At 48.3% G+C, this 24,255-nt stretch overlaps 1 protein-coding gene and 4 non-coding genes across 5 annotated transcripts; 1 reads left to right on the forward strand and 4 right to left on the reverse strand.

Annotated features, from left to right (window-relative positions):
* Positions 1–1,984: 1,984 nt before the first annotated feature.
* Positions 1,985–2,066, reverse strand: TRNAL-AAG (transfer RNA leucine (anticodon AAG)). The gene has a single exon. It is a non-coding gene; the product is annotated as a tRNA-Leu (tRNA).
* Positions 2,067–2,622: 556 nt separating this feature from the next.
* On the forward strand, positions 2,623–2,695 carry TRNAM-CAU (transfer RNA methionine (anticodon CAU)). The gene has a single exon. It is a non-coding gene; the product is annotated as a tRNA-Met (tRNA).
* Positions 2,696–3,261: 566 nt separating this feature from the next.
* Positions 3,262–3,828, reverse strand: LOC112674442 (60S ribosomal protein L10-like). The gene has a single exon (XM_035710659.2). The coding sequence runs from the start codon at positions 3,610–3,612 to the stop codon at positions 3,310–3,312; it is 303 nt and encodes a 100-aa protein (XP_035566552.1). The 5' UTR covers positions 3,613–3,828; the 3' UTR covers positions 3,262–3,309.
* LOC112674492 (small nucleolar RNA SNORA70) lies at positions 3,673–3,806 on the reverse strand. Its single transcript, XR_003145441.1, has one exon. It is a non-coding gene; the product is annotated as a small nucleolar RNA SNORA70 (small nucleolar RNA).
* Positions 3,829–9,481: 5,653 nt separating the features above from the next.
* On the reverse strand, positions 9,482–9,554 carry TRNAM-CAU (transfer RNA methionine (anticodon CAU)). The gene has a single exon. It is a non-coding gene; the product is annotated as a tRNA-Met (tRNA).
* Between the last annotated feature and the right edge of the window lie 14,701 nt (positions 9,555–24,255).

The raw sequence follows: 24,255 nt of genomic DNA on the forward strand, positions 1-24,255 counted from the left end.
CCCCAGTACAGGTGGGGATCCTTTTTATTCCCATGAGCTATAATCTTATTTCTTAAAGAATAAGAAAAATGACCACTGGTTTTAAAGGGATACCAGGACATCGAAAGCCCATTATTTAACTTTAAACTACTCTCTGAGGATAGGCAAGGGGGAGGGGGTATAAATGACTGCTTTTTCAGCCTTAGCACATTTATTCCCTAGGAAAGGATAGTGGGTAAAGATCTGGAAAACAGGGCAGATGGCCACGGGTTGGTTTATTTTTGAGTGTGGAATTCAAAAGCCTGTACCTTTCCCTTGGATTGCCCATGTGGTTAACAAATATCACAGGGTGAATGCAAACAAATGAAGACCACCTAAGGGAACATCTTGGGAAGGGTGGACAGATGCCTGGGCCCCACAATCCAGAAGCCATCTGTTCTCTGGTGATCTACCCAAGAATGGCTTGCAGAGCTGAACACAGAAAGAGCAAGCCAGTGTGGCAGAACCAGCAGTCCACAACCAAGATCACTGCAGGTTCCCAGAGAAAGGGGGCTTCAGAACACCTGACCCTTCATAAGACTGAAGATCTCAGTGTCCTCCCAGGTTCTCAGCTCTGTATGCACTGCTTACCCCACAAATTAGAAAGTTATTCTTTCATGTATTTATTCATTGAAGTTTGCCACAAATATTTATTCAGCTTTCCTGATATGGGGAAGCAAGAGAAATACTGTTCTGTATCTGACAAATCTTACAATGCATGAGGAAAAGCAGACAATCACACAAAAGTTTCCGAAAGTTATGGTAGATGCCGAATGATGGACTGAATGGTAATGGAGCCTGCCAGCCCTGCCAGAGAGGGGCAGGTAGCAATGAGCCAAGCCCGCCAGGGCACCACGCCCTGCATTTCTCCTTTGCTGTTTATCAGATTGGGATTTTTAAAAATTCATATATAAATTTATGAATCCACGTGTTTGACTTATGAAACAAATCTCCACCCACTCTAACAACTTAGGCAGAAGTGTGTCAGGTACAGTTTATCACCCTCCGCCCCTTCTCCGACACTGTCACACCAGGAGCAATCCGAAGTGTGTCTGTCCTTCCCTACCTTGTGCGGTTGTACGACTCGGTTACATTCTCTGTTCTGGCCACAGTACACCTAAGGTGTGATTCATAGGAGTTGAACAAGTCCACAGGAGTTGTGTCATCCTGGGGCGCGTGTGCGTCTAATGGCACCGGGGCAGGGAACCTTGCTGTTCTCTCCCTGTCTTCCGGGGCTGACGGTGATTTCGGAAGGGTAGATCCCGGGAGGCTTCCAGGAAAAAGCAGCTTCTAAACTGAGACCTCGAGGATGATGGCTTGAGGGCAGAGGGAAGTGCTGGGAGCAGGAACAGGGGGAGCCCAGTCTAGGGGACAGAGACGCGCGGAGGGGCGGCGGCCTCTGGGGGGGGGGGGGGGGGCGCTGAGAGAGGGCGTGGAGGGGTGAGGAGGGAAGGGGCGGGGCCTGACCGGGGGTAGGGTGAGGCAGGGCGAGGCGGGGCGACCCCAGGATAGGGTTTGCGCAGGGAAGGTCGAGAACGTGAGATCCGAGGGTGCAGGCCTGCGGGGCACCGGGGGTTCAGGGACACCGACGCTCTTCCTTCGTTTATAGATTAAACGTACTGAGCAGGGTCTGCTGTATCTGCGCGGCCTGAGAAAGCACCTGGCACCTAGTAGGTGACCTACAAATATTTTCTAAAATAAAAGAGTGAATTAAAGGAAGGTCTGTTAGTGCTGGCTGCTTGTGGGGGGTGAAAGTGCAGTGATGGAGGGGGTCAGTACCACACGCAGATGCTCGTCACCTTCTTGCTCATTGAGATCCTTGAAGGCCCATCGTGAGTGGGTGGGGGCCGTGTGACCTCTGGGAAAACCCCTAGGGGGTCCTGCCTGGACTTCGGAGCCTGTGATAACTGTCTACACTGCGAGTGACAGGGACGCGTACACAGGCAGATGGCTGTAAAAAAGGCTCTGGCAGCGGTGGGATTCGAACCCACGCCCCCGAAGAGACTGGAGCCTTAATCCAGCGCCTTAGACCGCTCGGCCACGCTACCGCCTGGGCCCGGGGAGCTGCTTGCACTTCTGCGACCTGAATGTCCCCGCGCCGCCCCCAGCCCCCAGCCCCCAGCCCTCGGCTCGCGTGGGGCTCCGGCCCGTCCTCCACCCGGCTCCAGGCGGCCCCGCAGGTCACCGACACGCCCCGAGGGTGTGGGCGCGGAGGAGCCGACACGGCAGGAAGCGAGCTCCCCACTTCAGGCGCGAGCACGCCCGGCCGATGGCGAGCCCCGCAGCTCAAGGAGGAACAGAAGCAAGGGAAGAATCCCGCGGACCGCACGGCGGGAAGAGCGCGCTCCCGCCCTGCGTCCGGCCCCGGGAGGGTGCAGGTGCCCGGGATGGGGCGCCTGGCCCGGGTGCCCAGGTGAGCGCACCGCCCCGAGACCGCGGCAGAGGCCGCTCAGCGCCGGCCGGGCTGCTCTGTCCTGCGCAGCTCTGGCCCCCAAACCGGGGATAACTTGGCGTGAATGGTTTAGAAACCCCAGTTCGCAGACAGGAGACGACACGGTTGTACATGCTCTTGGTAGGTGTGCTGGGGAGCGGCCACACGCGGCCGCCTCCTTAGCGCAGTAGGCAGCGCGTCAGTCTCATAATCTGAAGGTCCTGAGTTCGAGCCTCAGAGGGGGCAACACGTTTTTCCGTCTGCTTTCAATGTAAAGGTGTACAATATATCTTTTATTTTTCGATGGAGGAAATTGCTTGAGAAGACTGACGGGCAATTTGCTGTTTAACAGAACGTGTATGTTCGGTTACAAAATAGTGATTCTCTACTAAGCATTCAATACTCCAAAATCCTTCGGGGCCTTTCTTATGCCAATTGCAGATACAGCTAGTAGATTTTCAAAATGTTCTTCAGATAGGCTTGGAGTTGTTTGACACCAGGGTCAAGAAACTTACTGGCTCTGGGGTGCTGAGAGGAGGAGGGACAAACCGTTTGGGGATGGGGAGACTGTAGGGTGGTGCACAATACATTTCTATTAATTACTGATTGGTCCTCTCTTACCATTCTTCTTAATTGTTACCACCAGCTCACCAGTGACATCCTATGTGTAAAAAAATGCCCCCCTCAGTCTCGTTACATTGTCCTTCTTTTCCTGCCTCTAGTACTGTTTACTGGACATTAAGTCACCAAAGAGAAACAAGAAGTGAACAAATAGGAAGTGATATATATATTTATTTATTTATTGACAGGAAGCAGGATTTATTGGTGGGCGTGAATAGGGTTTGGGTGGAGCAAGGTTCTCATGAGTGCAGAGCCCTCCATTTGTCCAAGGGGCCACGATTAGGGATGTATTTGACCCCACAGCCATCTGGGATGAGCCGCTTTTCGGCCACCGTATCTTCAAATTCGTCCACATTAAACTTAGTAAAGCCCCACTTCTTGGAGATGTAGATCTTCTGGCGGCCAGGGAGCTTGAACTTGGCCCTGCATTGGGCCTCAATCACATGCTCCTTGTTCTGCAGCTTGGTACAGATGGACATGATGACTTGGCCAGTGTGGACCCTGGCTACTGTGTCCTGGGGCTTCCCAAAGGCACCTCGCATACCTGTCTGCAGCCTAGATTGGAGATAGCATGATGTCAGACCTCAAAGTTGACCATAAAGGGCTGTCTCCAGGGTCCCTTAGGGCAACCCATACAATCAACAGGCTGCATACACTACCAAGGAGGCTACTGTTTGCAGCCATGGCACACTGGGCCCCCATGGAGAAAGAGCACAGTCGGCTTAAGTGGCTGCAGAAGGAAGTGATATTTAAAGAGTGAAGATAAACACGCTGCTCCAGAATGAACAATGAGTTAGGGACTGGCAGGGCTAGGTAGGGAGAGATAGGTAGGGAGCTGTGGAATCAGGCTCACAAAACAAAGTTCCCCAAATGCTGAGAAGTAAGAGATAAGGGAACAAACCAGACCACCCCGCCCTAGGTATGGGTGGAAAAGATATTTTTTATGACAGTCGCCTGTGACCAACAAAGAATAGCCAGACCTAAAAGGAAGAGGAAGCCATAAAAGATGATATCTCCAGTCTCTACTCAAACCAGGACATCACAAGAATGATAAGGCCACAGGCTCCCCGATCAGTTCTAAATAAAAAGACTGTCAAAAAATAAAAATAAAAAAATAAAAAAAAAAAGACTGTCAGTGGGGGGCCCAGTGCTGGCAACCATGTCAAGACTCTAAGAAGAGCTCTTAGATACAGAATCTCTTCTCTCTCAGCTTCAATCCATTCTTGTATACCCTACGCTGTGATGTTGGGGCTGGGCATCTGCCAATGACATTTCCCAAACCTTTGTCAGGGAACCTGAATGCAATCAGTTGAACAGCATTTTGCTCTGTACTCTTGTCCTACTGCCACATGGTACTAGGCCAAATCCGCATGGCCGTCTATGGCACAGTGGCCATCTCTGTGTCCCCATCATCTCTTGCCCCATTCTGGCCCATTCTTTATGTGAGAATGATGAAGTTTTGGAATATAGGTTAAGTACAGAGCCGATGACCAAGAAAGAATTCTTGAGATGTCTTTGGGGCAAAATGATGGTTTTATTAAAGCACAGGGACAGGACCCGTGGACAGGAAGAGCAGGTGCCCTGGGCCTGTGAGGGGAGGCTGATTATATACCTGGGAGTTGGGAGGGGTTTGGGGATAGCATACTCTCTAAGGAGTTTTGGAAGCCAGTAGTTGTTGCTCAGGAAATATGGCAGAGCAAGAGCAAAGAAAGATGATCCCTTTGGTTCCAGAAAATCTCCTGAAAAAGGGAAATGCTTATCAGGCCCTTAAAGCCACTCAAGCAAAGCAGGTGCTTTTGGACAAGAAGGAGCAGAAGAAAGGAAAAAAGCTCAAGTTTAAGCGACTTGGGTGGTTCCTACATGATTCCTGGTGGCAGCAGTGTGACAGGGTGTGCCTCAGATGCCTAGAAGTGAAACCTTGTGGCTTAGAAGTGCCAGATAAACATTACTTGGCCTTCACTGTACGCATCACGCATCCAAAGGATTAATGGAGTGAGTTCACTGGTGCAGAGAACCATTGCAAGGCTGCACCTGAAGACAATTTTCAGTGGTTTCTTTTTCAGAGTAACTCCCCAGACCATGAAAACACTGCTACCAAGAACAGAGTGGGCTTCCTCAAGGAGGTGGGCTTACCTAGCTGTCAAGGTGAATGCATCAGTCAGCTCATTTGGCAGCTGAATTAAACCCAGAATATCTGAAAGCACAATGCATTGGTGGCATGTGTTTTGTCTTCTGGAATTGTTACCAGTATCTTCAAAGAAGATTATTTTCTGCTGTATCTTCAGAAACTAGAGGGAGGGTCAAAGAAAAGGTGATGGTGCTCCTGGCAGGCACTTCTGACCACAGCACAGTTCCAAGGAAAAGTTCCAGTGTGTTTTCCACATTGGCTGCCGCTGCTACCTCTCAAATCAGCAAAGGACTCATGCCATGGAAGAAGGAGTCCTGCTATGTCACATCTTCTATCCTGAGGTTTAATGGTGAATGAATACCCAAACATGAATATAAGGCAGCAGTGGACCAAGCTCGGGGACATACTTGAACCTGGGGGTTCTGGGGCCTTGTTTTGACAGAACTTGAAATACAATTGCAAAGAAGAGCACACACACACACACACACACACACACACACACAAAGGAATTTTGGAAGCAAGGTTTCCAGGACCTTGAGGGGGCTAGCTATTCTTGGGAAAAGGTCCCTTATTACTGTCTATTAAAACCTGAGTCATGAGACCCTTCAGATGTGTATCGGTGGGCCATGCACTTGCAGGATGATTGCCAACATGTACCTTGGGGGTTTAGAGATCAAGGAAATTTCTGAAGGAATTTGTATATGTTGGAGTAGACTCACAGGCTCCTGGGGGTCAGGCTGAGATTGCCTTCTGCCCTTAGCAAAGTGTGAACATTGAGGCAGTTGAGTCCATAGAGGAAGGTCCCTCTGCCTGTTTCAAGGACTTGTCAATGTGCTTTGTCCTCAGCTAGTCCTCTGTTCCCCCATCAAGAGCAGCATGATCTTTCCAAGATTACCTCTGATCATGTAATTTCTCTCTGCTTAAAATCCCCAGTGACTTTGCACTGCTGCAAGAGTGAGGTCTCTATTCTCCACCCCTGGCCATAATAATCTCAGAGCCTGTCAGTCTTCCATGTGCCCTGTGTTCCTGTCTCCTTCTTGCCACCAATTCTTGCCAAAGCTTTCTGCCTGCCAGCACTTCAGGCCTGCTTGCAACTATCTGGAAGTGCTGTCCTCTTTGCTCCTCCTAGAACGCTAGAGCCACGTTTCTGCGCAACTTATTATATGAAGCCTTTCATTCTCAGTTTAAACAACACTTTCTGGGAGAAGTCTCTTCTCAGCCCCTTGAGGAGGTCATCTCCATTTACAACCTGCTCTATTGGAAGTATGTGGGAGGTTGGGGGGCACTATTTATAGTATGCATACTTCTTTCTTAATTTTCTACCTCTATTCTCCCTTTATCCTGACTTAAATCTATTAACTTCTTCTATTTTATCTTATTGTACTACAGTTGTGAAGACCACCTCAAATTTGCCTTTACTGGTGGCATGAATAAATGCATAATTAGAAACGAATCTCATGACAATCACTTACATCATTAAAACAGGGATGTAGGGCAGCTCCAGTGGCCCAGCGGTTTAGCGCCTCCTTCAGGCCAGGGCGTGATTCTGGAGACCGGGGATCAAGTTCCACGTCAGGCTCCCTGCGTGGAGCCTGCTTCTCCCTCTGCCTGTGTCTCTGCCTCTCTCTGTGTGTCTCTCATGAATAAATAAATAAAATCTTTAAAAAAATTAAAACAAGGATGTAAGTTACTTTTTGCCAATGACCTGGGGGCAGAAATAGTCTGGAGCCATATTCAAAGGGGCAAGGGAAAAATAAAACAAAGCAAAAACAAAAAACAAAAAACAAAAACAAAGGGGGAAGGAATGGAGTTGGGAATAAGTAAAAGGAACATGAACAGAATTTAAAAAGAAAGGCATTCTGGGATGCCTGGCTGGCTCAGCGATTGAGCATCTGCCTTTGGCTCTGGTTGTGGTCCTGGGGTCCCAGAATCAAGTCCTGTGTTGGGCTTCCTGCATGGAGCCTGCTTCTTCCTCTGCCTGTGTCTCTGCCTCTCTCTTTCTATGTCTCTCATGAATAAATAAACAAAAGCTTAAAAAATAAAAATAGGGATCCCTGGGTGGCGCAGCGGTTTGGCGCCTGCCTTTGGCCCAGGGCGCGATCCTGGAGATCCGGGATCGAATCCTACATCAGGCTCCCGGTGCATGGAGCCTGCTTCTCCCTCTGCCTGTGTCTCTGCCTCTCTCTCTGTGTGTGACTATCATAAATAAATAAAAATGTAAAAAAAAATAAAGACATTAAAAATCTTAATAAAATAAGGAAGGCATTTGGACTCAGGACCAATACTTTTTTCTCATTAGGATTTCGAGGAAAGCAGCTATGATATGGTGCTCAGTAGAGCAACAGACTTTTAATCTGAGGGCCTAGGATTCAACTCCCTGTTGAATTTCCTACGGTTTCCACTGTCCATCTCTGGCTTCACTTTTGCAGAGCTATCCTTTTATGCAGAAACCACGGGGATACATGACCTAGGTGGCCACATGATGGAAAAATCTTTAGGGTCAAGCATTTCTAGCCCGCAATGAAGAAGTGACTCCCCTACAAAGTGAGGAAAAATAGTGGGGGATACATGGGAGCTTTACAGTAGGATGGTCCAAATCTTTGTGAAAAGAACTAACATGCACATGGTCCCAGAGTAATAATCTTTGCCTATTGATCTCATTTAGCTAAAAAAAAAAGTAGGCCAGAGTAAAGTTATTACATCCCTTCTTAAGGAATGTGGGTGGCCATGTGTAGAATTCTCTGAGTGAAGCAGAAGTGCTCTACCCCAGAATTGGTTGGTAAATGAACACTGCAGAGGCTTTTTTTGGACAATCAAGTTCAGTAAAGGATACAAATTAGGTAGAACTAGAAACTCTCATCTAAACTTGCATTGTTACAATAATACCTTATTCAGGAAAATAGCATGCTGTGATCAGAATTCTGCGTTTCCACGTCTGCCCAGGGCCAACCACACCCTCCAACACAACTTTAAATAAATCATCTTGGGACACCTAGGTGGCTCAGCGGTTGGGTGTCTGCCTTTGTCTCAGGACGTGGTCCCGGAATTCTGGGATGAGTCCCACATCAGGGTCCCTGCAGTAATGGGACCTGCTTCTCCTTCTGCCTATGACTTTGCCTTCTCTCTGTGTCTCTCATGAATAAATAAATAAAATCTTTAAAATCAATCAATCATCTTGGTTTTGTTTTTGGTGGTGAATGCTCCAGACCATGGTTGCTGCATATCATAGTCATTGATATTTTATTTTATTTATTCATGAGAGAGAGAGTGATGGCGAGAGACAGAGACACAGGCAGAGGGAGAAGCAGGTTCCATGCAGGAAGCCTGACATGGGACTTGATCCCAGGACTCCAGGATCCTGGATCCAGGCAGCGCTAAACCACTGAGCCACCCAGGCTGCCCTCATTGATATTTTATTACTTCCACTACTCTTATTACAGGTGCAGAGATTTGATTTCCATGGTAGTTTATTTTACATAGGTGAGAATGTACTGATCAAGCATGAATATGGTTATGATATATTCAGGTTCTGGCTTGGAACGTCTCTGACATCTGGTTACTGTGTGTCAGTCCTTCAAGCCTAAGAAACTCTGGGGTGAATTAAAACATAGTTTCTACAAAGGAGAGGAACAGATCCTGAATAGCGAGGGCTCCCATAAGGATGAGGCATTCTCTAAAGAACCAGATTATACAGAGAGTCCAGTGTAAGAAGATACCCTAAATGTACAGATGGGACCAGATTATACAGAGAGTCTAGAGCAATCTGGTCTGGTTAGGACCAGATTATACAGAGAATCTAGCGCAAGAAGATACCCTATATGTGAGAAGAGGAAGCCACAAGACCTGCTGAGAAAATTGAATGTCAGATTTCATTTATCTGTGCATTCATTTTTTTTCAATAAAGTAAGCTGCACTTGAGCACTGTATGTTATACTAGATGTTGGCAAATTGAATTTATTATTTTTTATTTTTTTTATTTTTTATTTTTGGCAAATTGAATTTAAATACAATAAAATATTTTTAAAAAAGAACTAAGTTGCATCAATAGAAGGGTAGTGTTCTAAGAAGGACTAGAAATCAGAGGAACTTGGACAAAAGAGCTTGTTCATTGGAAAGAGACGAAGATAAGCCATTGCACACATAGAAGTAAAGAACATCCATATGTACTTATCTACTGATCAGGTGGGAGAAAGTGGAGACTTAACCTCTTTGACAGAATAACGTCGGGCCCAAAACGGCAGGAAAGCTGTTGTTTCCTGACCCAGAAGAGCTCAAAACGTTACTGCCCCCTCTGAGGTTCGAACTCAGGACCTTCAGATTATGAGACTGACGCGCTGCCTACTGCGCTAAGGAGGCAGGTGGCACAAGCGCTCTCAGCGCGAAGTATTCGCTGCGGATTTTACTTTTGCCCCAATTTAGTTCCTCCCCAGATTACCTTCCTCTACACTTCAGAAATGAGATGCTCTCCTGCAACGGCTCCTAACCCCGAGGCCGCTGGAGAAAGTAGGCGTTGACGCGACCGCCTCGGCTCCCCTGCGTCCAGGTTGACGACCTCGCCCTGGCGCGAGGAGGACATTTCCTCGATTTACCCTCCTGGAGAGGCGCACGCTCACCCGCAGTGAGTCAGCGCAGGTTGCCCGCACCGAGGCTCTGCTCTTCCATCCGCGGACGCGTTCCTCCTGCTGCTCCTTTTCAGGAGACGGCCTGCGCTTGGGGGCCGCGGGGGTCCCACCCGGAGACTCCCTTCGGCCTCAGGCCCGCTGGACACTCGGTGCAGAGCGCGCGGCGCCCGGAGCGCACCTGCAGGCGTGCGAGCGCCCGGGCCGGGTGTGCGGGATGGGACGGGACTGCACAGGAAGGTGTGCCCGGGTGTCCGGGTGCCCGGGTGTCCGCGCCGAGGCTGCCTGCTGGATCCCCTGCCCGGGCCGCAGGTGGTCGGGAGCTCAGGGCGGGCGCGCCCTTGCGGTCTCGCACAGCCGCCCCGGGGCTGGAGGCTCCGCGGCGTTAACCTCAGGGCCTCTGTCCCGCGTCGTCGCTCCTCTGCACCTGCAGTGCCGTCCTCTTTTGGGTCCCGCGAGCTGCGGCCTGTGGTTCAAAGAGGCGCGCACTCCGGGCTGCGTCCCCCGGTGACTTCGCTCCGCGAGGGAAGCGATTCGGCAGCAGCGTGATGCTGCCTGTAGATGAGCCCTTGTGCTCTGAGTTCAGATAGTGCTGGTTTAATTACTTCCCATCGCCATGTGGCTGATACACGATGGCACATTAGTTAGGTGTCCACCGTAGCTATTGGACAGCTGCCTGCATACACGTTGCGGTGCTCACCACAAGGGTAGCTCCCATCACCGAACCGCCCTATTACAGCACTCTTTTCCCTGAGATGTGCTCCTTCCACCCCTGTGACGTGGGAATTCCGATGCTGAGTGAATTTTTAACCTGGGAACAGCGCGACCATATTTTCTAAGAGTTTGAATAACGAAAAAGAGAATGATTACCATAGGAACGCCAGCCTGACCCAGACATCACTGAAAAAGTAGAAATGACTGTCATTCCAAGGACAAAAGGAAAGACAGGTGCACCTGGGTGTGGGAGGTAACCAAAAGGGAGGGTACTACATAGTATGTGGAAGAGAATTTGGAACTCTACATGTCAGAGGAGGCATGCAGTTGTATAGGGAACCTAAATCTGCAAATCCCATGACCTGCCGAATCAAAGATTTTTTTTCACCTCCCACACCAACACTCATTTGAAAATAGCATTGTGTCTAATACTACAAGAAACACATGCATTATCTTATTGATTGCTCTATTTCCTGATTCAGAAATTGCAAGGCGAGGACATACAAGACGGGACATTTCTATGCTGTGTATTGGCCTCTTGCACCATGGAGCTGATTCCAACAGATGAACTCGCTCTCTACAATATGGCACCAAATTGGGTCGTGTGTCAAGATACAGCAACAAGAACAAATTTCCCCCAGCTCCTATGTACTATTATTTGAAGCATAGCATGGAAAACCTTCTTCCTGATCAGTATGTAGATTTAATTAAAACTTCCAGATACATAAAACTAGTGATTACTAGTGATTAAATACAAAATGGACCTTGCTCAGACATCTGCATGTTTCGCAGAAGGTGCAAATGTAATTTTGGCAAATTTCCACTTAGCCTATAAGCTTTTTTATCAAAGAAAATGAAAAGATATTATCTGGTGAGTGTTCTACACAACTTGTCTGCAACACTGCTAAAAAATGTTGTAATTTACTCATGATATTGAGGCAGTCATAGTTTATCAAGCCTTATGGTCACTGTTTACTATCTTCAAAATGTGTGGAAGCACTTAAAGAAGTTTCTGGCTTTAGAGAAATGGAAGGAGATGGCTTTCTCAGGCGTGTGCCTCCAAGATACCTAGCATAGTTGTGGGCCATAGGAAAAAATGTTAAAACATTGCTCTCCTGTAAAATCTTTACTTCCAGTGGGATAAAAAGAATACCTTTCTCTAATTTGGAAACACTTTGAGGATGAAAATAGTGAAAAGGACCGCGGTAAAACAGACATTTATATGCTCTTTCTCCAGCGTTGTTTGATGATATGTCATGTAAATTGTGACAAAGGCTTATATATACACATACAGGAAAGACTAATTTTTGGTGGAAACAAGACTGTTTCAGAAGAAAGGAAAAACAGTGTTCACAGGAAAGGGCAGCCAAGCAGTTAAGTGAAACAAGACTCCCTTAGTTTCTTTACTAAAAGTATAACTTACTTAAAATCCAAGTTTTCTTTCACAAGTTCAAGTTACTGCTGTGCTTTAATCAAGGTGAGGCGAACTGGAGGGATGCCTGGGTGGCTCAATGGTTGAGCATCTACCTTTGGCTCAGGGTGTGATCCTGGTATGGGGATGGAGTCCCTGTATTGGGCTCCTTGCAGGGAGCCTACTTCTCTCTCTTCCTGTGTCTCTGCCTCTCTCTCTCTGTCTCTCATGAATAAATAAAGTCTTAAAAAAAAAAAAAGATGAGGAGAACTGCAGCAGGAGCAGATCTGTAGGCTAGAGAGATCAAGGCATTGTGTACCTGTGTACCTTCTGTGGGGATGTCAGTCCCATCCCTGACTGTGCTCAGTGGGAAAGGGGGTTGGGGTGGTTATGGGAATCATCAGGGTGTAGAGGATACTTATAGTCACATGACCTGGTGAACTCAGGCAGGCAGAGTGCACATGTAGAATATGTAAGGTTCAGCTCAGAGCCCTGGAGAACTAAAAAATTCAGAGGTTGGGAGAGGAGGAAATAAAGAAGGAACTACATTGAAGTAGAAGGAAAACCAAGAGGGTGTGGTGTTCCAGAGGCCAATGAAGAATGTGTTTCCATAAAGAGGAAATACCAACTGGCAAAATGCTCCTGAGAAGCAGACCCAAGCAAAGGCTGAGGATTTACCACCAAGCGCCTCAAGATAGAGTCCACTGGGACTCAACAGGGGTTTCCTTGGAGTGGAGGCTGAAGTTTGGTTAAGAATGGGCTAAAGAGAGGGGCACACTTAGGGGTATCTCTACCCTGCAGACATTCAGTTTTTGGAGAAAGTGGTGGCATGTTTGGTTTGACCAGAGGACAATGAAGGCTATCCTAGTTGGTAATGCTGGGAATTACCCACGAAACCTAGGCTGCATAAGTAAGGAGGTCAAGACGTGAGGAGGAAGGAGATGCATTCAATAATTTACCAGAAGACAAGAGAAGAAGAGCTTAAAAGACAAGAAGTGGTTAGTATAAGATATGATTGAAATTTACATCTTGAGTTGGTACTGGAAGTTTAAATGTAAGGTCAAAGGTGATGAAGTTTTGGAATATAGGTTTGGTCCAGAGCCCATGGCCAAGAAAGAATTCTTGAGATGTCTTTGGTGCAAAATGGTGGTTTAATTAAAGCACAGGGACAGGACCCAAGGGCAGGAAGAGCTGCTGCCCTGGGGCCTGGGAGGGGAGGCTGATTATATACGTGGGAGTTGGGAGGGGTTTGAGGAGAGCTTGTTCTCTAAGGAATTTTGGAAGCAAGGTTCCCAGGACCTTGAGGGGGCCAGCTGTTGTTGGGAAAGGTCACTTATTACCTTCTAATAAAACCTGAGTCATGAGACCCTTCAGGTGGATATCGGTTGGCAGTGTGCTTGGGGATGATCGCCAACATGTATCTTGGGGGTTTAGAGATAAAGGAAATTTCTAAAGGAATTTTTTTTTTCTAAAGGAATTTTTATATGTTAAAGTAGACTTACAGGCTCCTGAGGGTCAGGCTGAGATTGCCTTCTGCCCTTAGCAAAGTATGAACATCGAGGCAGTTGAGTCCATAGAGGAATATCCCTCTGCCTGTTTCAAAGGCTTGTCAATGTGCTTTCTTCTCAGCTAGCCCTTTGTTCCCACATCAAGGTGGTATGTTTTTCAAATTGCAGCTTATAACGCTTTTATGGGTTCTGAAATCACTTTAGTGGATCCCAACTAGAATTTCAATTTAGGTGAAAGAGAAGAAAATACAAAATGGCAGCATGCATCACAAGTAAGGGTTGTGATGTGAATGCTATTTCTAATTATAGATCCCACTAGAGCAAGTTTGAGAAACACCAGGGTAGAAAAGGAAAGAGAACAATCTTTAGAAATGAAAAGCCTAGGGGGAGATGGGGTGGGATGATAGGAGGGCTGAGGGAAGCCACATCCCACTTGCATACCTGGACCCCATTTGTTCAACAAGATTTGGGGAGCTCAAAAAAAAAAAAGATTTGGGGAGCTCTATGGTTGTCTCCTCTGTAGGGGAGGGAGAGGAAGACACTATGGGTAGGATTTTTTCTCACAAGTTTTATGTATATCTAGAGAGGGTAAGAAGTACTAGAAGCTGGCTCCTGATAGTAATTTGGGCAAGTTTACTGAAACTGTGGTTTTTAAGCAGGAAGAAACCACAGTTCTCAGATTAAGGAAAGCGTTAAGATTTCTTTCCTTTTGACAAGAAGACCAGCCTAGATTTTATCCTGAAATATTTTCCTGTTACCATCTCCTTATCCTTTTTTTTCTTCTCCTTCTTCTTCTTAGTCTCCTACCCTAGCCTTACCTGCTGAGCCCTCTCAATTTTGAGCCAGTTTTTGAGTCTGTAAAGAATATGATTCCCAGCAACACGTCCTCATCATTCCCCTCCAGACCACATGTCATGGAGCTGGGGGATGCCAGGTGCCAGTGTGCAATGGCCCTTCACCCTCTGCATGGATGACTGTGGTAAGGCACCAGAGTCAGGCCTGTCTTTTGCACTGTTTTATCCCTAGTTTTCAAATTTCATGTCTTCGTAAGAAAAGCATCACCTGAGAGAAGACTGGCTCCTGTATGGTGGGTGAATGGCACCCTCATGCTCCTGTTCTTTTCAGCCCCCTGCTCTGTCTTTCCTGCCACATCCTACCAGCTACTGTGAATTCTCCGTGTTCTGTACTCCCTGAATGCATCTTCTTTATCCTGCTGTGGATCACTACCACTGTTTTACTGGAGATAATTATCCTCTTCCTGACCCCAGTGTCTTTTCTCTCTCCTGTCTACAGCCTCCAAACTGGTTTCTTGGCTTCTATTCCTGCTTGTTTTATGCTACTTCTCTATACAGGCCTGTCCCATGAGGTGCCCTGCAGGAACGTGTGGATCAGGTGAATAGGGTTGTCAAGGGCCTGAGCCCTGACAGCCACCTTTCTGTAATTCATGCACCAAAGTGGGTTGTTATTACATAATTTGCATAATGGCCCCTGTGTGCTAGCTGTGGCCCCCACTTGCACAGCAGGGGCAGGACAAGCTTGCAAAGATACCAACTACAGTGACCTCCTTTTCTGATTCCCCATGGTCTTCAAGGTAAAGTTCAGAGTCTTCAGCGCTGTCAGGATACAGCTCACAATGTGTTCTGATGATCTACTAAAATGTAACAGCGTCCCAGAGCATAGTGGCTTGAGGTGGGCAAAATAATGCCAGAGACACTGCTCATTCCTGGAAACTGTGATTTTTATATAGTAAAAGGGACTTTGTAGACGTGATTAAGGTTAAGGACCTTGAGACGGGGAGGTGATCCCAATCACAAGAGTCCATGAAAGTGGCAGCAGGAAGCGGAGACTAGGTCAGAGAGGCAGGATTTCAGAAGGCCTGGCACCCATGTTGAGCCAAGGCTCCTGCTAGCTTACAGCCATAAGAAAACAAAGACATGGGTTCCTAAAGCTTCCCAGAAAGGAATGCAGCCTGCCAATGCCTTGATTTCAGCCTGGTGAGACAACACCAGACTTTAGACCTACAGAACAATAAACTAATACATCTGTGTTATTTCTTTTTTTTTTAAATATTTTATTTATTTATTCATGAGAGAGAGAGAAAGAGAGGCAGAGACACAGGCAGAGGGAGAAGCAGGCTCCATGCAGGGAGCCCGATGTGGGACTCTATCTCAGGACTCCAGGATCATGCCCAGGGCCGAAGGCAGACACTAAACCACTGTGCCACCCAGGGATGCCAATCTGTCATTTCATAATTTTTTTTTTAATTTTTATTTATTTATGATAGTCACAGAGAGAGAAAGAGAGGCAGAGACACAGGCAGAGAGAGAAGCAGGCTCCATGCACCGGGAGCCTGACGTGGGAATCGATCCCGGGTCTCCAGGATCGCGCCCTGTGCCAAAGGCAGGCGCCAAACCGCTGCGCCACCCAGGGATCCCCAATCTGTCATTTCAAACCGATGTTTGTAGTGATGTGCTGTGATTGTTAAAAAGTGGTGTTAATAACTTTCTTGATTCTGCAGGCTGGTGTGGGCAATTCCGTTTCCTGTGGTGTCAGCAAGAACCCCAACCCTCGAGGGCCTGCCTGGGCTAGGATGTCTCAGAGGACACACTCACATGACAGGCATTGGTGGCAGATGTGTGGGGTCTGCTAGGAGCTTAGCCCCAGCTGTGGGCCAGGGTGCCAAGCCAGGGCCTCTCCGTGTGCTTTGGTTTTCTCAGTCTGGTCACTGGGTTCTCAGACAGAGCTGCCCAAGATCGAGCATTCCAAGAAACCAAGTTAGAAGCTGCCAAGGTTCTCGTGACTCCAGCCTGGAACTGTTGCGAGATGGACTAGGGAGACCCTGGGCCCTGGGGTCTCAACCCAATCCGGCCCAAAGATGTCACCAAAAAGAATTGGTCTCCTCACCAGAAAGAATTCAAAGACAGACACAGGGCAGTGGATGATGGGGTCAAGCAGGAAAGTTTATTAGAGCCAAAGTATCCTCTCGAGATGTGAGAGCAGGTCAGCTCAAGGAGGAGAGAGCTGCCCGCCCTGGAGTTTCAGCTCCTATCTTTCATTGACGGCTGTTAACCAGGGGGCAGAATAATTATGACTTCAGGCAGATTTCTTGGAAACAAGATTACAAGCTTTTTTGCTGGTTACATGCTTCGCCCCCCTTATTTGTTTGTTTTTTACATTTTTAAAATTTAAATTCAATTTGCCAACATATAGTATAACACCCAGTGCTCATCCCATCAAGTGCCCTCTTCAGTGCCCATCACCCAATTACCCCAACCCCCCCCCCCCACCTCCCCTTCCACAACCCTTTGTTTGTTTCCCAGAGTTAGGAATCTCTCATGGTTGTCTCCCTCTAATTTTTCCCACTCAGGTCCCCTCCTTTCCCTTATAATCCCTTTTGCTATTTCTTATATTCCCCGTATAAGTGAAACCATATAATGATTGTCCTCCTCTGATTGACTTACTTCACTCAGCATGATACCCTCCAGTTCCTTTTTTTTTTTTTTAACCCTCCAGTTCCATCCACATCAAAGCAAATGGTGGGTATTCATCCTTTCTGATGGCTGAGTAATACTCCATTGTATACATACACCACATCTTCTTTATCCAGTCATCTGTTGAAGGACATCGCGGCTCCTTCCAGTTTGGTTATTGTGGACATTGCTGCTATGAACATTGCCCCCTGCCCCCTTATTTGGTTAGGGGTTTCTTGTAATGGTTCAGGGGGGAGATTTTAGTATGTTAATGGAGTATAATGAAGGAATAATGTGAACTATGGCCTATTTTGTCAGCCACCTTGAGCTTATCTGGTTTAATCCAGTTTCTTGTGGCGTTGTTTTGGAGTGCTGCCAGGCTAGACCTGGAGCTTCCCCACCGTGGGCCACGGCCTTTTGTTCTCTGGTCTCTGGGTATCTCGTTGGAGCCTCACTGCCCACTCTGACAGAATTGTCATAGGGTCACTTCAATGACATTCCATGAGGTCAGCCCAACAGGGTGATCACTGACAGACACATTACATTCTGCTCAGTCTTCAGAGACTGGCTCTTACACAAAGTAAGTCTCCTCTCAGCCCCCACCTTTGATTCTCTTTCTACTCAAGTCTGGTTAAACTAATAGCTAGTGATTTTCAAGGTTGGCTTCCCTGGCAACCTGTCTCCTTCCTCAGGGGACCCAGAGGCTTTCCAAAATTCACTTAATTAACATAACAAAAGGCACCTTTTGTGGTTCTCATCACTCAGGAAATTCCAAGGGCTATTGGACCTCTGTGCCTGGAACACAACACCCGCCAAATATATATTTATTCCATGAAAAAGAAAGCCACAGGTCCCCAAAGGGTGTCATTTAGGCCACATCCCCGAACCTGGGCTGAATACCTAACCTGACTGCTGTTACAATCCCCCCTCCCCCTCGAAATGAAACTCTTAACCAGCCAGTGGGGGATTTTCTGACCTGCACCAGAGAGACAATCTGTCACAGTGATGGGGAGACACAGGGCTAGCTGAGGACAAGGCAGGAGCCTGGGGCAGCACATTGACAAGTCCTTGAAACAGGCAAAGGGACATTCCTTTATGGACTCACCTGCCTCAATGTTCATACTTTGCTAAGGGAGAAAAGCCATCTTAGCCCGACCCCCAGGAGGTTGGAAGTCTACTCCAACATATACAAACTCCTTCAGAAATTTCCTTTATCTCTAAACCCCCAAGATATATGTTGGCGATCATCCCCCAAGCGCATGGCCCACCTATATCCATCTGAAGGGTCTCATGACTCAGGTTTTATTAGACGGTAACAAGTGACCTTTTCCCACCAAAGCTAGCCCCCTCAAGGTCCTGGAAACCTTGCTTCCAAAATTCCTTAAAGATCATGCTCTCCTCAAACCCCTCCCAATTCCCACGTATATAATCAGCCTCCCCTCCCAGGCCCCAGGGCAGCAGCTCTTCCTGCCCTTGGGTCCTGTCCCTGTGCTTTAATTAAACCACCATTTTGCACCAAAGAAGTCTCCAGAATTCTTTCTTGATCCTTGTCTTTGGACCTCACCCCACCAAACCTCACCTAATTCCAAAACTTCATCAACAGGAGCCCTCTCCATCCCCATGAAGGAAGGCCTCTGGCCCCTCTCCTATGGGAATGCTGACTTCTGTTGGGGGGTATGTGGGGTGTCTATCAGGCTGGTTACCTCACTAGTGCTGATCAGGCGATTGTCACTTGATTGGTTTAAGAATCCATTTCTAGAAGAGCCAAAACTGTCCGTAAGTCTTGGTTGATGACATGGGGCTTAGCATAAGTGACACCATTTTGGGTCTCTTTTCCTTTTTTTTTTTTTTTTTAACACTATCCTAGGTTTGTTGGTTAGGTTTTGCATGCAGAAAAGGGTGGTGCCGTCCTTTGAGACTGGAAGGAGCTTTTGTTACTAGCCTATTATCCTGGGGATTTTTCCACTCTGTCCTGGGCCCTTCCCAGAACGGTGAGACTGTATCACATTTTGTAAATATTGCTGTATAAAATTGCCTTGTGGGACAACTATATAATCCAAGACAAATTTGCAACAGGTCCAAACTTCAATTTTTGGGGGGGACTTCTCACACAAAAACCTGTCCACAGATGTTCTTGTTGGATTGGACAAAGGACTTAAAGAGATATTTTACCAAAGAACATACATAGACGGCAAATAAGCCAATGATAAAGGTTTCAACATCATTAGCCACTAGGGAAAGGCAAATTACAACCACAATGAGGTGTCATTATGTACCTATCAGAATGGCTGAAATAAAACTACTGATACGCCAGATACTGATGAGGCTGTGTCCATTGCTGGTGGGAATGTGACCTGGTACAGCTACTCTGGAAGGCAATTTGGCAGTTTCTTTCAAAACTAAACACGCAAGTACCATACCAGTGAGCAGTTGCGCTCCTGACTATTTATTCCAGAGAAATGAATAATGAGGGAGCAGAAGGCTAGATGAGGACAAAGCATGAGCTGACACCCCACAAATGACCCCCCCTAGGTGGGATGTGTGTGACATTCCTTAGGTGCTCCTGGCTGCCCTAAAGCTAAGGGAAGGAAAAACAAATAGTTAATTTATAGAGATATTAGTCCTATAGACATGAGTCCCCCTCAGTTTACAAGATGTCTTAGTGATTTACAAGAAAAAAAGTATTCTAAGCAATAACCTAACTTCTGGAAGGAAACTCCTGACTATATTAATGTTAATGCCTTGCTAGAGGGAAAAACAACTTTAGCTTCACAATGGCAAGGCCTCCAGTATCTTGTAGGTCCTCTCTACCATACAAAAATCATTTGGAAACTTCCATTTTTTCATACCTCCCCCAACTCCCAAGTATATTATCAGCCTCCCCTCTGTGTCCTGGGGCAGCAGCTCTTTCTGCCCACCCATTCTGTCCCTGTGCTTTAATAAAACCACTGTTTTGCACCAAAGATGTCTCAAGAATTCTTGGTCGTCAGCTCTGGACCTCACTCCAGCAAACCTCACTTATATTCCAAAACTACATTATGAGGGATCCCACTGGTGATGGAAATATTTTTATCTTGATTTTATCAAGATCAGTATCCTGCGAGAGATACTGCACTAATGTTTTGCAAGATGTCACCACTGCGGCAGCTAGGTAAAGGATGCCTTGTTGAGATCTCTGTGTGTTATTTATAACTGCATGTGAATCTACAGTTATCTAACAATTAGGAATTTAATTTAAAGAAGATGGAGGTCAGGAGCTGAGAAGTAAGCCATCTCTAAAGAGTCCTTACAAGAGGGAAAGAGGACAGAATGGCAGGAGTGGAGTCCCAAGAAATAAAGGAAGACTGCTTCAGGAAGGAAGGGCTGCCATTAATTTTAGGACCAAGAAGAAGCAAGGCATTTGAAGGTTGGGAAGCGGAGGTAATACTCTCCTGGATTGGAAGGCAGACTTCAGCTAATGAGCCACTGATGAGGCAAAGAAGTCGAGACAAATGCTGCTCTTCCAGCAAGTTTGGTGGTGGGTGGAGGGAAAGTCTGGGCAAGAATCCTGAGGGCAAGATGGAAGAGCATGTGTTCGGTCTTCGCTGTCTCAAGATGGAGATTTAGGCATTCTGTAATTTGAAGAGGGGCAGGCAGGGTGAGAGCTCAAAGACGCGGGGCAGAATGGAATGGGGAGAGCGGTCAGATCAGACGGAGTGTTAATCAGTCTTGGAAATGAGGGAAAACTTTTCCTTTAAGCAGGAAGGCAAAGCCTGGGATGTGTGCAGAGCCAGCAGATTAGGAGTAGGCGGAGGGTTAAGGGAGGCCAGGGCAGTCTGCTGGCTTCCCCCTCTTGCAGCCCTCCAGCCGGAACCCCTCTCCAGGCCAGCAACCTTTCCTTGCCCTTTTTGCTCTTCAGAGCTGCATGGGATCTCTCGTCTTCAATACATATTTGCTGAAGGAATGTGAGGTGGGGAATTAACATGTCACTATAGTGATGGAGTTTTGGAATGTAGAGGAGGTTTGGTGGAGTGAGGTCTGGAGCCGGCGATCAAGAAAAATTCTTGAGACGTGTTTGGTGCAATATGGTGGTTTTATTAAAGCCTGGGGACAGGACCTGGGGGCAGGAAGAGCTGCGTCCCTGGACAGTGAAGGGGTGGCTGATTATATACTTGGGAGCTGGGGGAGGTAAGGAAGAGGGAGGTTTTCAAGAGAACTTTTATATACTAAAGAGAACCTACCGATTCTGGAGGCCTCGCCATTGTTAAGCCAAGGTTGGTTTTTCCTCTGGCGAGGCATTCACAAGACAGTTGGGAGCTTCCTGGAGGAACAGGACACTCCCCTCACCCCGCCCCCCCTTCAAGTATCTTCAATGAGCTGCAGGTGATAAGGGCATTTAATTGTATCTACATTTATTTCTGGAAGCTAGGTTATTCATAAAAAAGCTTTGTTCTTGTAAATCACTAAGCCATTTGTAAACAGAGGGAGGCTCCTGTCTCGCAGAATTCTAAGTCAACTATGTGTTTTCCCTCCCTTAGCTATAGGGCAACCAGGAGCACCTGAGGAAGGTCACACACACCCGACCTGGGGGCAGGGGGGAGGTCACAGGGTGTCAGCTCGTGCCTTGTCCTCAGCTAGCCTTCTGCTCCCTCTCAGCATCTCTCATGTTGAACTTCTCTCTCCCCTATCTACCTGGAGGACCGCCCCCTTTGGCAGAGAATGAGACTGGGGAAGGGAGTCATGATGTAGAAACGAACGGTAGAAAGAGGCATGAATCCTTTGGGCCTCCTGACTTGGGCTCCCGGTTGTTGGAAGACCTCCATGTGGAGGAAGATAGGGTGAGTCTGGAGCAGAGCCGGAGCCAAAAGAAGATGCTGCCTCTCACAAAAAAGGAAGTGTTTTTCCTTCAGCCCGTTGGGCTCTGTCTCTTGCACGGTTCTCCCCAGGATTCTTTTCCTGGAACCATCCTTTTATCACACAAATTTCCTGGGTTTTCCTTTTTTTTTCGACAAAAGCCTAACTTTTTTTTTTTTTTTTTTTAGGTTTAACGAATATTTTCGTATTTGTTGCAGACAAATTCAGAGTTTTCATTATTTCAGCTCCAAGAGGTTGCCCTTTCCTGCCAAGCCCCGGGTTTGAGGTATCTTAGTTAAGTCTTCAGCTCATCGCGCTCCCAACTGAGCTACTTTGGCCTAGTACTCAGACTCTAGTGTAAAAAAAGATAGTTTTATCACTGAGCTCTTTGTATTCCCGACTTAGGGAGTATTTACTTAAACACCGCGAAAGAGCCCTTTGAGAGAACCAATATGCATTGGAGGACGGTGTTCCTCTCAGATACTCGCCACTCCAGGAGGGCCATAAGGTGGCAGCCGCAGACTTGTGTCCCAAGACCTGTCCTGGGAACAGTCACTGCCCTCATCCCGGGTGGGGTCCATGGGACTCTGGCTCGTGGGTGGGTGTGGGCCACGAGGTCCCAGGTGAGTGGTTTGCAGGTGCTTGGTGGGCAGGGCCCAGGTGCATCCAGCCTGTAGGCCTGTTTGCACACCAGCTGGGCAGCTTCCCTGCTAGTCTAGTGATTAGGATTTGGTGTTTTCATTGCTGCGGCCATGCTCCGGTTCCTGGTGGAGGAAATAATTGCTCTCAGAACCTGCAGAAAGACTCAGCAAGTTTTCACAGGAGAGGTGTTAGAAATTTTCCAACACTGTTGGACTTCCCCTGGGCAAGGCTGCTGTATAGGATGTTTGACCCTCTGAAGTCAGTTAGGTGGCCCCCACTGACAGTCTTTGATTTAAAACTGACCAGGGAGGGGCACCTGGGTGGCTCAGTCAGTTGAGTATCTGCCTTCAGGTCAGGTCCTGACCCCAGAGTCCTGGGATCGACCCCTGCTTCCAGCTCCCTGCTCAGTGGGGAGCCTTCTTCTCCCTCTGCGGCACCTCTGCTTGTGTGCATTCTATCAGATGAATAAATAAAATCTTAAAAAAAAAAAACAAAGCTGACCAGGGAGCCTGTGGCCTTATCATTCTTGTGATGTTGTGGTTTGAGTAAGGATGGGTGATACCATCCTTAATGACTTCCTTTTCCTTTTGGGTCTGGGTATTCTTTGTTGGTCACAGCCAACTGTCATAAAAAGTATCGTTTCCACCTAGGGCAGGGTGGTCTAGTTCCCGTATTTTTGGTCTTCTTACATCTCCGCATTTTTGGGACGTCGTTTTGTGAACCTGAGTCCACAGTCCCCTACCTGTGTCTCCCTACCTAGCCCTGCCCATCCCTTACTCAACACGTTGCCATGAGCAGGATGTGAATCTACCTAATGCCCGCTGAACTGTACACATATACAAATGGCTAAAATGCTAAACTGTAGGTGATGTCCACTTTTAACCACAGCTTAAAATAACAAGAGGCCCCGTCCCTGGCTGGGGGTAAGGGAGTTCCCAGCTCTGGTGGGAGGGAGTGTTGTCATCCTGTGTGAAAACCCAGGGTTCAGCCACTGGGAATGGCTTCTTCCTCTGCAGGTGGATAAACATCGTCAGGGACAGCTGTGGCTGCGGGACCTGCGAGCAAGGTAGCAGCCGACACTTGCGGGGGCTTCGCTAGTTCAAGTCCGTTCCCAGAGCCGTCGAGTCTGTGCAGGTCTCTCTCCAACGCCACTTTGCAGGCAAAGAAACGAGGTAAAACGAGCAGGTGAAACGAGCAGGCTTCAGTGGTACCCCGGGGGCTCGGTGAGGGGCCTGACAAGGGGCCTTCAGGCTTCCTCGGCAAGTGACCAGGTCGGACCTCCTCAGGGGCAGGCTGCGCTGTTTCACAGGAGGAGGCGGCCTGAGAGGCAGAGGAGACGCCTGTAGACGCTGACCCCGGGTCGCTGGCAGCAGGGGGAGGCAAACGGGGAACGGCCCGCCCTCCCTCACAGCCTTCGCGGTGGGCTTGAGGACACCGGGCTCCGGCCTCAGCAGCGCAGGGCACGGTCCGGGGCCCCGGGGACTCCGCGACCGCGTCCGCGAGTGGGTCTGGGCGCGGACGTGAGCGACGGCCGGTCTTCGCCGCGCTGGACCACGGAGGACGAAGAGCGGACCAAGGCGCGACCGCGGCCGGGGCTCTGCCGCGACCCGAGGCGCCCACTCGACGCTCCGGACTTCCGGCCGCCGGCGCGCTCGGTGACGACACTGGGCTGCGACGCCGCCGCTCCGGACTTCCGGCCGCCGGCGCGCTCGGTGACGACACTGGGCTGCGACGCCGCCGTCCCGGGCGTGGGGGTCCGCGCCGGCCGGAGGCGGGGCCTGGAGGGCGGGGCCTCGGGCGGGGCCTCGGGCGGGACGAGTCCATCTCTAGGGCGCCCTAGGAGGCCGCCGCCCGCGGAAC

The sequence above is a fragment of the Canis lupus genome, chromosome 35 (assembly GCF_003254725.2).
Source record: "Canis lupus dingo isolate Sandy chromosome 35, ASM325472v2, whole genome shotgun sequence".
NCBI lineage: Eukaryota > Metazoa > Chordata > Mammalia > Carnivora > Canidae > Canis > Canis lupus.